Source organism: Sorex fumeus, unplaced genomic scaffold (assembly GCF_029834395.1).
Source record: "Sorex fumeus unplaced genomic scaffold, SorFum_2.1 ptg000007l, whole genome shotgun sequence".
NCBI lineage: Eukaryota > Metazoa > Chordata > Mammalia > Eulipotyphla > Soricidae > Sorex > Sorex fumeus.
The window spans coordinates 6,655,836-6,671,927 of NW_026606064.1; the positions used below are offsets into that span (position 1 = coordinate 6,655,836).

At 37.4% G+C, this 16,092-nt stretch overlaps 1 protein-coding gene across 1 annotated transcript; it reads right to left on the reverse strand.

Annotated features, from left to right (window-relative positions):
- Window positions 1–8,231: 8,231 nt before the first annotated feature.
- Window positions 8,232–9,170, reverse strand: LOC130045167 (olfactory receptor 4C15-like). The gene has a single exon (XM_056137870.1). The coding sequence runs from the start codon at window positions 9,165–9,167 to the stop codon at window positions 8,232–8,234; it is 936 nt and encodes a 311-aa protein (XP_055993845.1). The 5' UTR covers window positions 9,168–9,170.
- Window positions 9,171–16,092: the final 6,922 nt, after the last annotated feature.

The following is a 16,092-nucleotide window of genomic DNA, read 5'->3' on the forward strand; positions in this document are numbered from 1 at the left end:
TTAAATAGTTGCAAAAAAGAAACTATGAATCCTGATAAGTGAAAACCTTAGAAAGAATAAATGAAGTGCTAATGGACAGCTCAAATAAAGTAAAGCATGTTTCATTTTTAAAAATAGTCACTCCTAACATACTCCCGAAATATTTCCTATATCAAATATCAATGAGTATTGATAATATCACAGTTGTTATTCTGTTAACATAGATATGTGATTCAATTTGTGCTTACAAATACTCTGAAATTATAAATACAATACAAATTTTAAAAATATAAACTAGAGCCAGAAAAGTTATGTGACTAGTTCTCACGTACTCTGCTAAATGATTGGCTTGTGATTCTGTTTAATTAGAATTGTAATATACATAGTTACAGTTTTAAGTGCCATATCACAATTTTTAATTCTTCCTGAAATCACAAAAATACAAATTATGGTTCTCACCATGTGTCAGTCTCTCCAGAAGATCTTAGTGATGACAAACTCCTACTCTCTGGATATGTATCCATTCAGAGACTTGGATCAACCCAAGTTCTAGTGCTATGTCTGCGAGGAAGAATAAGAGCATCTCTGGCTGATAGACTAGAGAACGTTCCCCGTTGCTTGTACAGCACTGCCTTCAACATCATTTGGAGTGTGAAAGGATAAAGAAACCCAAATTATCTCCTGAATTTCCAAATGTAATTTAAAGAGGTTTACCAGGAAAGTTATGAACCTATAGAATTCTGTCTTGTTCTCCTGGGACTGTGGACATTTCCAAACAATAAGGTTTTCTCGTGCTGGTACTTAACTCAACTTTGTTGTACCAAACTAATGAGAATTTTTTCTTTTACTTCTTTGTACTTATAATATTTTTAATTGCTCCTGGCTTTCTACTTGAACATGTTTTCACTACTATAAGGAATAAAAATATTAGAATTTATGAATGAAACATATTGTATGGACAGAACAAGATTGAAATTTCTGATACATAATCAAAGTTTTATTTTCTTGCTCTAAACCTCACATTTCTAGCTTTGAAATAATTTACTGTATCTCTTGCATTATTTCTTATGTTTGGTATTGAAATATATATTTACCAAAAATTGACAATAAATAAAAGGCCCTCCCGTTGATCGTCGATTTGCTCGAGCAGGCCCAGTAACGTCTCTATTGGAGACTTTGTTGTTACTGTGTCTGGCATATCAAATACTCTCGGTAGCTTGCCGGGCTCTCCGAGAGGGGCGGAGGAATCGAACTCGGGTCAGCCATGTTGGCCACTTGTAAGGCGAACGCCCTACCGCTGTGCTATCACTCCAGCCCGACAATAAATACCAGGACAAATGTATAAGGAAGGTACCACATTATTGGTGTTTTCTATGCAGGACTTCATTTAATCTTTTAAAAAGTATTTTTATAGGACACATTTATGACTAAGAAAACTAAGACTTTCAGCAGCTATACAACAAGGAAATGGGGAAATTAAAAACTAAGCTCAGAACATCTATCTTCTGAAGTTTTATCTTCTGAGTTATGCTAAAATCTTAGATTCTAATGGTAAGACTTGACCATAATGTCAAACATCCAAGTCCCTCCTTTCTCAGATATGGCATTCTACATTGCTGTGTAACCCTGAGGACTGCTCCACCCAAATATCTTAGTAGCTAAATTAATGTTTAAATGTGTTGAGCAACACTGTAGCACTGTAGCACTGTCCTTCCTGAGCGGGCCCAGTAATGTCTCCACTGTGAGACTCGTTGTTACTGAGTATCAACATATCGAATACTTCACGGGTATTTTGCCAGGCTTTTCAGTGCAGGCGAGATACTCTCGGTAGCTTGCCAGGCTCTCTGAGAGGGGCGGAGGAATCGAACCTGGCTAGGCCAGGCCAGCCGCATACAAGACAAATGCCCTACTGCTGTGCTATCGCTCCAGACCCTTGAGCAACACAAATATTATAAATCAGGACATAAATATACTCTTTCTGTCATTGAACAATACATTGTTCTCTAAATGAGGAGTATCAGTGGGAGGAGCAATTAACTTACGAAGTTTTCTTGATATGGCAGTATTTGACCAACAACTCCTGTTATCTATGGACTTAAATACTCAAAATGAAACGTTCTTACTGGGTCTGCTAGAGCAAATCGATGAACAATGGGAGGACAGTGACAGTAACAGCGATAAGACAAGAAAGTCAGAAGTTTCAGAAAAGTCAGAATTTTTTTTCACTGATCATTAAAGAATTTTCTGTACTAGAACTGTGATTGTTACCTAATAAAAATTTGTTTCCTTGATATACTTTGATATTTCTAAATTGCATGTCACTTTTTAAATTTAGCATGGATTTATTTTACAGAGGCTCTATTTCTTCAAATTCTGACAGTCATTTTAATGAGCAAAACATCATTCAGTGTGTTATGCTATGACTCATATTTATGAATGTAAAATTATTGGCAATAGGCATGTAGCCAGTGCAAGTAATGTGAAGTGGAGTAAGGAAAGCCTCTTTAACAAATTGTGCTGGCATCACTGGAGGGCTACATGCAAAAAAATGGGCTCAGAACTCTGCCTAACACCATGTACAAAAGTAAGATCAAAATGGATTAAAGACCTCAACATCAGACCAGAAATCATAAGGTACATTGAAGACAAGGTAAAAGGTAAAAAGGTAAAGGCCCTCCCGTTGATCGTCGATTTGCTCGAGCGGGCCCAGTAACGTCTCCATTGGAGACTTTGTTGTTACTGTGTCTGGCATATCGAATACTCTCGGTAGCTTGCCGGGCTCTCCGAGAGGGGCGGAGGAATCGAATTCGGGTTGGCCATGTTGGCCGCTTGTAAGGTGAACACCCTACCAGCTGTGCTATCGCTCCAAAGTTGGGAAACCCTCCATGACATTGAAGCTAATGGTATCTTCAAAGATGCCACGCCACTGTCTGAGCAAGTGAAAACAGAGATAGATAAATGGGACTATCTTAAACTAAGAAGCTTCTGCACCTCCAAAGAAACAGTGACCAAAATACAAAGACAGTCTACAGAATGGGAAAGGATATTTGCCGAATACACATCTGACAAGGGGTTGATATCAAGGATATACAAAATACTGGTTAAACTCCACAAGAAGAAAACATCCAACCCCATCCAAAAATGGGGCAATGAAATGAACAGAAATTTTCTCAAAGAAGAAATCCGAATGGCAAAAAAGCGCATGAGAAAATGCTCTGCATCATTAATCATCAGGGAGATGCAGATCAAAACCACAATGAGATAACCATCTCACACCTCAGAGACTGGCGCACATTCAAAAGAACAACAGCAACCGATGCTGGCATGGATGTGGCAAGAAAGGGACACCCCTTCACTGTTGGTGGGAATGTCCACTGGTTCAGCCCTTCTGGAAAACAGTATGGACGATTCTCAAAAAATTAGAAATTGAGCTCCCATTTGACCCAGCAATACCACTCTTGGGAATAGATCCCAGAGAGGCAAAAATGTATAGTCGAAGTGACATCTGCACTTGTTTGTTCATTGCAGCACTCTTTACAATAGCCAGAAACTGGAAGAAACCTGAATGCCCAAGAACAGATGACTGGTTAAAGAAACTTTGGTACATCTACACAATGGAGTACTATGTAGCTGTTAGAAAAGATAATGTCATTAAATTTACATACAAGTGGTACAACATGGAAAGTATCATGCTAAGCGAAATGAGATAGAAAGATAGGGATAGACATAGAAAGATTGCATTCATCTGGGGGACATAAAGTAACAAAATATGAGATTAATACCCAAGAATAGCTGAGATCAGCACCAGGAGGATTACTCCATAGCTTAGTGGCCAGTCGGGCATTCTAGAGGAAAGGGCAGCTCAGATAGAGAAGGGAAAACCAAATAAAGGGTGTTTGGAGGATCCTCCCAGGAGGGGAGATGCATGTCGAAAGTGGACTATGGACTGAACATGTTTGCCACTCAATGCCTCTTTTGCAGACCACAACACCCAAAAGGAGAGAGAGAACACAGGGGATTATCCTGCCACAGAGGCAGGGGGGGATGGGGGGATGGGGGTGGGGGGGGATATTATCCATGTTGGTGGAAAATGGGCACTGGTGGAGGGATGGGTATCTGATCATTGTATAATCAAACCCAAGCACAAAAAATTGTAAATCTACAATTTTTTAAAATTATTGGCAATAGGTTTGAATTAATAACTAAATAGATTGTTGAAAGTCATATATATAAATACATTATATATATATTTATATGGAGGTAGAGATATGTTTTTGAGGACACGGTCATGCTCAGGGCTTACTTCTGTCTCTTCTGTCTCTGGGGTGACTCAGGGATGACTCCTGGTAGGCTGGGTAATGGGAACATTGGTGAAAGAAAGATGTTGGAATTGGAAGTGGTGTTGGAATATCTAGTACTTGAAATGATTATATTATTAACAACTTAGTAAATCACAGTGTTTAATTTCTCTTTCAGTTTATTCAGTTTAGCCTCAAAATTTATTTAATTTAATTTATTTAATTTAATCTTTTTTAAATTTTTTTAAATTTTAAATTTTTTTCTTTTTATATTTATGTATTGAATCACTGTGGGAAAAGTTACTAAGCTTTCAGATTTAAGTCTCGGTCATACAATAATCAAACACCTTTCCCTTCACCAGTACTTATTTTTCACCACCAAGAACCCCAGTATACCCCCCACCCCTCCAAATGCCTGTGAGGCAGATGATTTCTACTTAACTCTTCTCTACATTGATTACATTCACTATTTCGATAAAAGATGTACCATTATTGTTTATAATTTCCCCCCAAACAATCAGAATTGCTGAAAAGGCATTGTGAAATATTTTGTTTTCTATAGCTGGTTATGAGAATCATATAATGTCATGCAGCCACGATTTTGGATTTCTGCAAAGAGCCAGATAATTATGAGATTGGTTTCTCTGTGTCTGGTGTTATGGCCATGTCAGAGGGCCGCTGGTGGGGGGTAACTCGTGACCTCGGTAGGGCGTGAAGGACGTGCGGGTACCGCCCCCCTTCCCATGAGACTGCAGTTGCCCCATCACCTCCGGCTCGTACCTGGCTTTCCTATAAGCTCTCAGGTGGCGGCCACCTTGCTGACAGGGGGGAAAAGGCGGAAAGGAGCAACACCCTTTCCCTCCTGGGGAGGCATGGTGCCGTAGTTTAACGCATGGTCCATTCACTTTTCTTCAGCAAGCTGCTGGGCTCTGGACTAAGTCCTTTTGCCTCTGGAGCCATGGCCGTGCCAGAGAGCTGCTTGTCGGGGGAAACTCATGACCTCGGTAGGGTGTGAAGGACGATCCTGTACCGTTACCCTTTCCATGAGACTGCAGTTGCCCCTTCACTGCCGATTCATATCTGGCTTTCCAAAAAGCTCTGAGGTGGTGGCCACCTTGCTTCCAGGGGGGAAAAAGGCAGAAGGGAGCAACACCCTTTCCCTCCCAGGGAGGCATGGCACCATAGTTTAACGCATGGTCCATTCCTTTTCTGCCGCAAGCTTCCAGGCTCTGGATTAAGTCCTTTTGTCTCTGGAGCCATAGCTGTGCCAGAGAGCCGCTCGTGGGGGCAACTCGTGACCTTGGTAGGGCGTGAAGGATGAGCTGGTACCGACCCCCCCTTCCTGTGAGACTGCAGTTGCCCGGTCACTGTCGGCTCATACCTGGCTTTTCAATAAGCTCTGAGTCGGCGGCCACCTTGTATGCAGTCCAGATACATTTCTGCCAAAAGCTTCTGGGTTTCAAGATTTGTTTCTGAGTCTCCAGTATCATGGCCATTAATCAGCTTGATCAGGAGCCAGAGAGGCCGTTTGTAGGTGGCGACTCGGGGTCTCGTTGGGATGGGGAGAAAGAGTCGGCTCCACCCCCATGTGGTGAGGTGCCGTGTGTCTCGTCACTGCAGGCCCAAACCTGACTGTCCAGTGGCCTCTGGAGGATGATGGTCATCAGGCCACCAGGGGGAACAGGCCAAGGCACGAAACCTATTCTCACCTGGAGTGGCCCAGCGCCAGTAACCTACTGCAGGAACAGGATGCATTTCTGCCAAAAGCCGCTGGGTTTCCAGATTTGTTTCTGAGTCTCTGGGATCATGGCTATTAAGCAGTTCGATCAGGAACCAGAGAGGCCATGCCTCCAATTCTATAGCTGAGCCGGAGGTGGTTTGTTGGTGTGTTTCCCACATACCTAACTTTTGGCCGTTTACTTTCTTGGTAAACTTTGCCCCAAGTTTTTGGGTCTGGCCAAAGGCACAGCAGCAATTTTGGGGTATCTGAAAGTCTGACGTTGCCATCAGGCTGCTGATGCACTCACCTCACAGGTACAGATTGAACTGCTGGCTGCACCATACCCCCTAATTTAATCTTTGAAAAATTTAAACTCAATTTTGTTTAGTTTAATTTTTTATAAAATTGATTTAAAATTATTTTTTCTAATTGATTGACAATAAATTTTATTTTCTTGTTGTTGTTAACAAATTTTGGCTTTTTTACCCACTATTGTATTTTTGGCAATACCTGGCTGTGCTCAGGAGTAAGTCCTAGACTGAGGACTTAGGGATTTCTCCTCACAGAGCTCAGAGATCATGCTAGGTCATGTGGATCAAAGCTGGATTCAGTAGCATGGAAGACAAGTGTCCTTCCAGCTGTACTACTATCCTTCTTTAGTTTGTTGATATTCTTGGAAGTTACAACTTTATCTGACACTGGAGGAAACTTGTTTTTGTACAATATTGCATTGCTATTTTTCCTTTATGACACATTATACTATGTAAACTAAATTGCATATACATTAGTGCATTATTATTTGTGCCAAAATCCAAGAAAAAATTGTGAGAAAGCAAAAAGAATTTTCAAAAATCTTGACAAATCAGGAATTAGAAAGTACAGTAAATTTTAAATTTTTCTGCAGAATTATTACATAGCACAAATATTTAAAACAAAGTCACAACTAAAACCATTTACAAATGTCAATGTCATAGTGTCTATTAACTACATAATGGGAAATTAGTTGCTATTGAGAAGAAATTGAACTTCGTGCTAAGCCGAAGAAAGGCTTATGAATCTCAAATTATGTGAATCTTTATTGGATAATTGCTTCAGTGAAAATTGAATGTATTGGGTATCTATGGCTCCATCCCAGATCCATGGAACTTAGTAGACCCTTGCCCAGCCAGTTTTTAACCTAGAATTTTGGGGAGTGGGAACTGAGACGGATCACACACACCCATAGCAGCAACATTCGGGGGAATAAATTTCTACCTCCCATCCAGGTATCCACCCAGCAACCAGGGCTCCTTCCCAGAGTCGTGGCTGCATTAGCTATTAGTTATTCTCCCCCTCCATATCCCATAAAAACCATTTGTTATCCTCTTAGATGGAACTTTCACTAGGGCAGCTTAACCACCAAAAACACATTAGGCCAATAAGTCATTAGCCTCAACGCAATTAGCTGCACCAAAAACACAATAGTAACAGTGAGTGTGAATGATTAAAGCACACAGGTCACAATAGGAAAGCAATGCAAAAGCCCATCAAGCTTGGTTAGTGAAGAGACTAGACCAGAAGACCCCAACACTAATGAAGCACTAGACAACCTCCCTGACAAGGAATTTAAAAGGGAGCTACTGAGGATGCATAGGGAGCTAAAAGAAGCAATGTAACACACCACCAATAAAATACAAGAGTACTTAAAAGTTGAAATGCGGAAAATACAAATAAAATTACAAACAGAAATGTCATATCTGAAAAACCTGGCAGGCGAATCGTAAAACTCAGTGGAAGGCCTCAGCAACAGAGTAACAGCTGCTGAGGACAGAATCAGTGAGCTTGAAGATGAAGTGCAGAGACTTTCCAGAAAAGCGCAGAAAATGGAAAATTGAATGCATCATTTTAGTGTTTAAACAAATTCCTTTCTTAGGAAATAAGATAAATAAAATTTTCAAGGATAAAAATTCCCTAGACAATTATGAAATGTGAAAATGGTCTCTTTAGAAAAATTACTAAGTGTTGCTACTTATCCATAAACATATTTATTGCCTCACAGTGTTTTAGTTTTCTACTTTGATAGAACTCTGAGGTGATGTTCCAAATAGTGAAAACACCCTTCCTAACTGTTTTAACGCATGTTGTTTATTGCATTAGCTTCTTTCAAATAGAACAGTCAGTGAAAGTTGACACCAAGATGATTGGATGTTTTTACAAGATATTTTACTTTCTGTAGTTAATGGTCTATTTTTTTTTTATTTTTTATCAGACAAAACAATTAATCTTTTCCACAATTTGGTCATGGCATTCTTTACTTCCTTATTCCTAAAAGTATAAATTATAGGATTTAGCAGAGGAGTTAACATGGTGTAGAATATCTCCACCATTTTATCAAAGGAGAAAACAATTGGAGGTCTTGCATATTCATATATACATGGGACAAACAACATAACCACAACAGCAACATGAGATCCACAGGTGGAGAGTGCTTTCCTCTGTCCTTCAGTGCTGTGGTTTCTCAGAGAGAACAGGATGACTCCATAGGACACAAGCAACATGGAGAAGATTAGGATGCAAAAGAATCCACTGTTGGTCACCACCAAAAGGCCATAGACATAAGTATCAGTGCAGACAAGCTTCAGTAATGGGAACAAGTCACATATGAAGTGGTCAATGACATTGGGACCACAGAAGGGCAGCTGGGAAGTAAAGGCAATTTGTATAATGGAATGAAGAAGTCCCCCCATCCAGGCTACTCCAATCAAAATGCAGCAGAGTCTTGAGTTCATGATGGAAGTATAGTGCAAGGGCTTACAGATGGCCACATATCTGTCATAGGCCATGGCTGTGAGGACAATCACCTCTGTCCCAACAAAAAAGTGTGAAACAAAGACCTGTGTCAGACAGCCTCCAAAGGAGATTGTTTTCTTTTTGTAAAGAAAGTCAGCAAACATCTTTGGAGCAGTGACAGAGGAGATGCACATATCGAGAAAGGATAGAAAAGCCAGGAAGAAGTACATTGGGGAGCCCAGGAGCACTGGACTGCTCAGGATGGTCACCACAATCAGCAGGTTCCCACTGACAGTTGCGATGTAGACAAACAGAAATATAACAAATATTATTTTCTGAACATCTGGATTCTGTGAAAGTCCCAGGAGAACAAATTCAGTTACAAAACTTTGATTTTGCATGATTTCCAAACAGGAGCTCAAAACTACCAGCATATGTGTATAGTATCTGCAACAGAAGAATAAAAGATACAAAATTGACTTTTTTATTAACACATGTACCAATAGTACATTTTATGTATAGGATAAATTATCCTTATGCTCTAATACTTGAGATGCAAAATTAGAGATTTGTTAAATGTGGCAGTACAAAAAGCAGGCAAGGGTGTGATGGGATTATGTTATTAAATAGCATAAGACGGACTTACCTTCCATGAACTTTTTTGTGATAACATTGACACATAATTATATGTCATTAGTCAATTTGAATCTTAAGGATAATTTGCTTGAATGAATTGCAAAGAGGGATTGTATTAATTTTTAGAGACTTGAGTTTTTTTCTTACGTCATTGTGAATGGGTTTTTTCTTTTTTATTTCCTTATCTTCTATATTTTTTGTTTACATGTAAGTAGATAACATATCTATGCAATTATTTTATGGTCTGACACTAATTTTTTTTACTTTTTTTAAAAGATATTTTGGTTTTTCTGTGTACAATATACATCAGTTCTGGATAGCCATATATATATATAGAATTTCTGATTTTGAATCTGTTTTATTTATTTATTTTTTCTTCTTCCTGTAGTAAACTTCAATACATTCTTAAGTAATACTGGTAAAATTAAACACGTTTGCACTGTGTATGATCTTACTTCTTTAACTGTTTCCCATTAAGTATAATGTTGCTCTGGCCTTTGTAAATCTACTATATTCAGGTAGATCTCTACAACTTGCATTTTGTTGAGAGTTTTTGTAATATGTGAATTTTCAATCCTGCCAAGGCTTTCTCTTCAAGGGCATGAGGAAGAGGGCATACTGGAACCATCCAGAAGGTTTATTGACACTATGTTGGTTGGGTTCTAGAGTAACATTATCAGCAGCAAACACTAATATAGAAATTACTGTAACCCTAACTAACTAAATAGATTATTTTTAATAAGAAATTTATAACACACAAACTGATCCTGCTTTGAAATACAACTATTCTTTGTTTTTTGCTAGACACTATTCTAGAGTAAGAAAAGGGACGAGTCTTATAACATCTCTGATAACAGGAATACATGATCCTCAAATAAAACAGGAAAAGATCCAGATTCTGAATGGTTTTAAAAAATCATAGTTCTCCTTCACTAATTTTGTGAAAATTGAGTTAAGTAGAAATTGTAAGATGAATTGTTTATATATTGTAACATAGCACAATCAGAATGCCAAGCCAGGTATATATAATGTAATGAATACGCAGATGTTGATATGTGTAATTTAAAATTAGAAATGAAATTTAAAAGCATATCATTCAAAGCAATTTCAAGTTCAATTATGCCACTGAAAGCAATAAATCTAGTTATATAACCTTTGCACAGCAAAGCCTGGCAAGCTACCTGTGATGTTTTTGATATGCCAAATACAGTAACAACAAGTCTCAGAATTTGTTTTGGGACGTTACTGGGCCCGCTCGAGCAAATTGATGAACAACGAGAGGACAGTGCTACATTACTATAACCTTCTAAACAACTGCTGCTATATCTTATCATCCCCATTGTAACTGTAGGAAATTCATTCTTTAAGAGAAAAGATTAGTGTCAGAGAGATAGTGCAGCAGGCAGGGGACCTACATGGCAATATGGAACTGAATCCCTACATTCAATAATATAAGAAACCAAAGAAAAATGAATAAGTAAATTAAAAATGAAGTAGAAAGGAACTCTACTCAAATGTAGTCTGATGCCTGGTGTGGCAATTTACCACAATCAAGCAAAATCTATTTGTACCTTTGACCTATATCCACTCTGAGCTATAGCAGAGAAGGAGACAAACCAACACACAAAGCAACAAATGCACACAGGAGGACTGTTCAAGCTTTAAGGTCCTCTGGGCAGCAGTGAGTGAACTGATAGGGTTATTTTTGCAATACAATATTCCTCCCCACTCTGGCTCCCTACACTAAGTTCACAGAGACATTAAAGACATTTTAAGCACATCCAAATTCAATAAGAACATGAAGAGGAGAGTATGTGGAATTTTATGTAGCCAATCAGCTGGCACCCTTTGTTAAGTTGCTGACACATTATGGATGATTTTGGAACTCATTGTGCAGGAACTATTTAGAAATTCTGCATTTCTGGGAATCATAATGGATGTGATTAACCATGATTTTAAAGACAATGAGAAGCAGTTATCATTGTCTCAGTCATTATGTTTTTATTTCGCTGTTTCATTTAGTATGCATTGGACTCCCCTGACCTTGCTTTGTAAGCAGGGTGATTTTCCACATTTGCTTGAGTTCGAGAACAGGAACGAGATAGTAGTGGAAAAGTGAAGTTTTGGAAATAAATAGGATGTATTTTGAATAAAAAAAGAAAATGCAATGTTCATATCATAGTTTAGCAAATACACTTGAAGTAATAGTAAAGGAAACTAATTAGAAATATACTCAAATTTTTCATATGCTGTTAGTAAAATATTATTACTCAATAATACACTAAAGATAGTTAATTAAAAATAAGCAACAATTCAACTTTTTTGGTATAAATCCTACTTTCTTTTACTAACATTATAGGTCATGAAATTAACTACATCACCACAGTGTTCTCACATATAACTTTTTAATCAACCTGGCCCACAAGAGTAAACTAATATAATTTTTAACACAGTGTATATAAAACAAAGCTACTTTAATGTAAACATTTACTAAAATCTACATTCAGATGGTATCGAGAAATTTGAATACCTCATAAGCATAGTATATTCTTAAAGGTAAAGGTAAAGGCCCTCCCGTTGATCGTCGATTTGCTCGAGCGGGCCCAGTAATGTCTCCATTGGAGACTTTGTTGTTACTGTGTTTGGCATATCAAATACTCTCGGTAGCTTGCCGGGCTCTCCGAGAGGGGCAGAGGAATCGAACTCGAGTCGGCCATGTTGGCCGCTTGTAAGGCGAACGCCCTACCCGCTGTGCTATCTCTTAATCCATTATTAATTGACAATTTATATATCTCATCATCTAGAAGTTCAGGAAAAGATGCTCAGACTTAAGTACAATTCTGTTTTTTGTTTGTTTTTTGTTTTTTTGGTCACACCCAGTGGTTATCAGGCAAGAGTTATTGAGTGCTCCCTTGCTCTGTGCTCACGGAACACTCCTGGCAGGGCTCAAGGGATCACATATAATGTTGTGGATCAAAACCAGGTCTGCAAAGTACAAAAGAAACAACCTACATGCTGTACTACCACTTCAGCCCTAGTCTGATTTTCTATACAGCATAATTAGGTTAAAGACTCAACAACATACTGCACAATTTTAAACTAAAATCTTTATTAATGGTAAATTTTATAGAAGGCAATACATCATTTACCCATTTTCCTAGTCTCTAAACTAATGTTTATATCAACTTAGGTCTACATACTCTTATAGGAAGAAACATATGTTGCACATGTTGGCCCTAGAAAATTCTACAACCTTTCCTTCTAGGTAGTCACACTCTTGAAAGCACCTTGTTTGCCCGAGAAGTCTCAGTGCTTCTCCTGGACTTTCTCTCTACACTCAGGCTTCTCTTGAGAATCTGCCTGATCATAATCCACCCTGGTATCCCCATAGCCCAAAGTTTCTTTCCTATCTCTTTTTGCAACAAAATGCATTCTAATAGCATAATCATTCTGAAAACAATAGGAAATTCAGTTTTCACCTTAAAGTGAGGACAATTTTCAAGATTATCTGAAAGTTTGAAGTAGATTACCTTTCAAATTACCGTGGGTTGGAGCAGAGCAACATCTCAACAGATTGGCATGCAGGTAGGAGGCCTGGGTTCGAGGCACCATGTGACCCTCAGCATTAGGAGTGACTCTGCCTAGAGAAGCAGAAAAACTCCTGAACAGCACCATGTGTGACCCAAAAAGAAACCAAGAAAAATTTTGTATTTTTTAAATTACATATGTCAGTAATTTTGGGTAATTTTATTTGTAGCTATATCTCTATATTAATTAGATTAATCATTCTTAAATAGGATAAAATTCAATTATAAATTATCTTCCCTGACCAAAGCCTCAAATTTATTGTAAAAGTGACCCAATATCATCGTTTAACAAACAATAAAAGACTTAATTTTTGTCTATCTATTCAAACATAATCTTTTACATGATAACCTGGGATTTCTATTCTCTTCTCAGATCCTTTTCTCTATTCAAAATGAAATTCTGCTCGTTTATATAGCTACTAGAATTTTGATGCACTAATATGGATGAATTTTAAAAATTTTCTTCTCTAATTTTTACAATATTTTATGAAAGCATTTTTATATTTATAAATTCATGCTGACTGAGTTCATTTATAGAGTGAGTCAACATTACTACAGCGAATACAATGTATTTGACTTCCTTATTACAATGCATCTGATAAATTGAATGTAGAAATATCAAACTATTTCAATATTAACTATAGCTATAAAATTAAATGAAGTGTTTCTTTAATGAAGGGCTGTTCTGTAACATATATCACATTTTTAAGTTAACAGAATATTAGTGAAGTACCAAATGGTATGTCAATAAACTATGAATGATACTTGACTCTCAATACCTCTAAAGCAGTATTCTTTATATGCCTCTCAAACCTAAAATATTTGCGGAAAAGAGAATGTGAATCCTGTTATGTGAAAGCATTAGAAAGAATAAATGAAGTGCCAATGGACAGATCAGATGTTTCATTTTTAACAATAGTGACGTCAAATACACTTTCCAAATATTTCTTATATCAAATATTAATGAGTACTGATAACATCTAAATTGTTATTCTATTAACATAGATATGTGATTTAATTATATATCTATGTAATCTATATGTTACATATCTAGCTTACATATCTATGCTTATAAATACTCTGAACTTGTAAATTTAAAAATAAATTTTAAATATAACATAGAGCCAGAAAAGTTTGTGACTAGTTCTCATGTACACGGTTAAATGATTGGCCTGAGATTCTATTTAATTAGATGTGTAATATACACATCTATAGTTTTAAGTGGATATCACGATTTTTAATTCTTCCTGAAAACACAAAAATAAAAATTATAGTTCTCACCAGGTGTCAGTCTCTCCAGAAGATACTGGTGATGACAGACTCCTACTCTCTAGATAAATATCCATTCAGAGACTTATCAACCAAAGTCCTAGTGTTACTTCTCGTAGGCAGAATAAGAGCATCTCTGGCTGATAGAATAGAGAACGTTCACGTTGCTTGTGCAGCACTATCTTCAGCATCATTTGGAGTGTGGGGGAGAAAGAAACCCAAACTATCTCCTGAATTTCCAAATGTTATTTAAAGAGGTTTACTGGGGAATTATAAACCTATAGAAGTCTCTCTTATTCCCCTGGGAATGTGGACATTTCCAAACAATAAAGTTTTCTAGCGCTGGTACTTAACTCAACTCTGATGTACCAAACTAATTAGGTATTTTTCTTTGTCTTCTTTATACCTTTGATAATTTTTAATTGCTCCTTGCTTTCTACTTGAACATGTTTTCACTACTGTAAGGAATATGAAATAGATATTTGTTGTTGAAATATATTGTATTCGTCGAAAAAGACTGAAATTCCTGATAGAAATTGAAGTCTTGTTTTCTTGCTCTAAACTTCACATTTTTAGCTTTGAAAAAATTTACTGTATCTCTTGTAGTACTTCTTATCTTCATGATTGAGATATACATTTATGAAAAATTGACAATAAACACCAGGCCAAATTTATAAAAAATATACCATGATTGGTGTTTTCAATGCAGTATTTCATTTAGTCTTAAAAGTGTTTTTTTATAGGACATATTAAGACTAAGAAAAATAAGACTTGAAGAAGCTATACACCAATGAAATGGGGAATTAGAAATTAAGCTCAGAACATTTATTTTCTGTAGTTTTACCTACTGTGTTATTCTTAAATCTTAGATTCTAATGGTAAGATCTGACCATAATGTCAAACATCCAAGTCCCTCCTTTCTCAGACATGGCATTCTATATTGTTGTGTAACCCCGATGACCTCTCCCCAAATGCCTTATAGCTAAACTATAGTTTAAATGTCTTGAGCAACATGAATATTATAAATCAGGGCATAAATATACTCTTGCTGTCATTGAAGAATGCATTGTTCTTTAAATGAGGAGTATCAGTGGGAGCAGCAATTTTCTTATGAAGTTTGCTTGAGATAGGTAGTATTTGACTACCAGTTCCTGTTGTCTATAGACTTAAGTACTCAAAATAAAACATTCTTCTCTTTATAAGAGAAAATGTGATTTTCTGAAAAGTCAGGATTTTCAAACTAATTATTAAATATATCTCTTTATTTATAGTGTGATTGATACCTCATAAAAATTCATTTCCTTGATATACGTTGATACTTCTAAGTTCCATATATCACTTTTTCACTTTTAAAATGGATTTACTTCACAGTTGCTCTATTTCTTAACATTCTGACATTTTAATGACCAAAATATCATTCAGTGTGTTATTTTATGACTCAGATATTTATTTTTTTAATTTTTGTTAGAATCGCCTGACTCTTGACTGCACAAGGCTGTCTCTACCGGGGCTCCTTGGAAGAGGGCAGATTGAGTCTCCCTCACCACCCCAAGCAGCGCCCCAGAAGCTGAAAACCTCCAGAACCCAACCACAGCCATGCTCAAGGCCACTCTACACATGCTTGAACTAGCCTCACGGATTTAGTAACTGGCAGAGGAACACAGGTATGTAGGACCCATGGCTGAGATCACCAAGCCTTCTTGGATCTAGACTGTGCCTCCTCCACCCAGATCCCCTTTTTTCCAGTAGCTTGGCAGTCACACCCACAAACTGCCCCTGGCCCCGTGTAATCTCATCAACAACCAAGATCCAGAGACTATAATACAAAGCTCCC

Bases quoted from the DNA above. Each gene is read 5' to 3' on its own strand.
- LOC130045167 (XM_056137870.1), bottom strand. From the start codon at position 9,167: ATGCAAAATCAAAGTTTTGTAACTGAATTTGTTCTCCTGGGACTTTCA.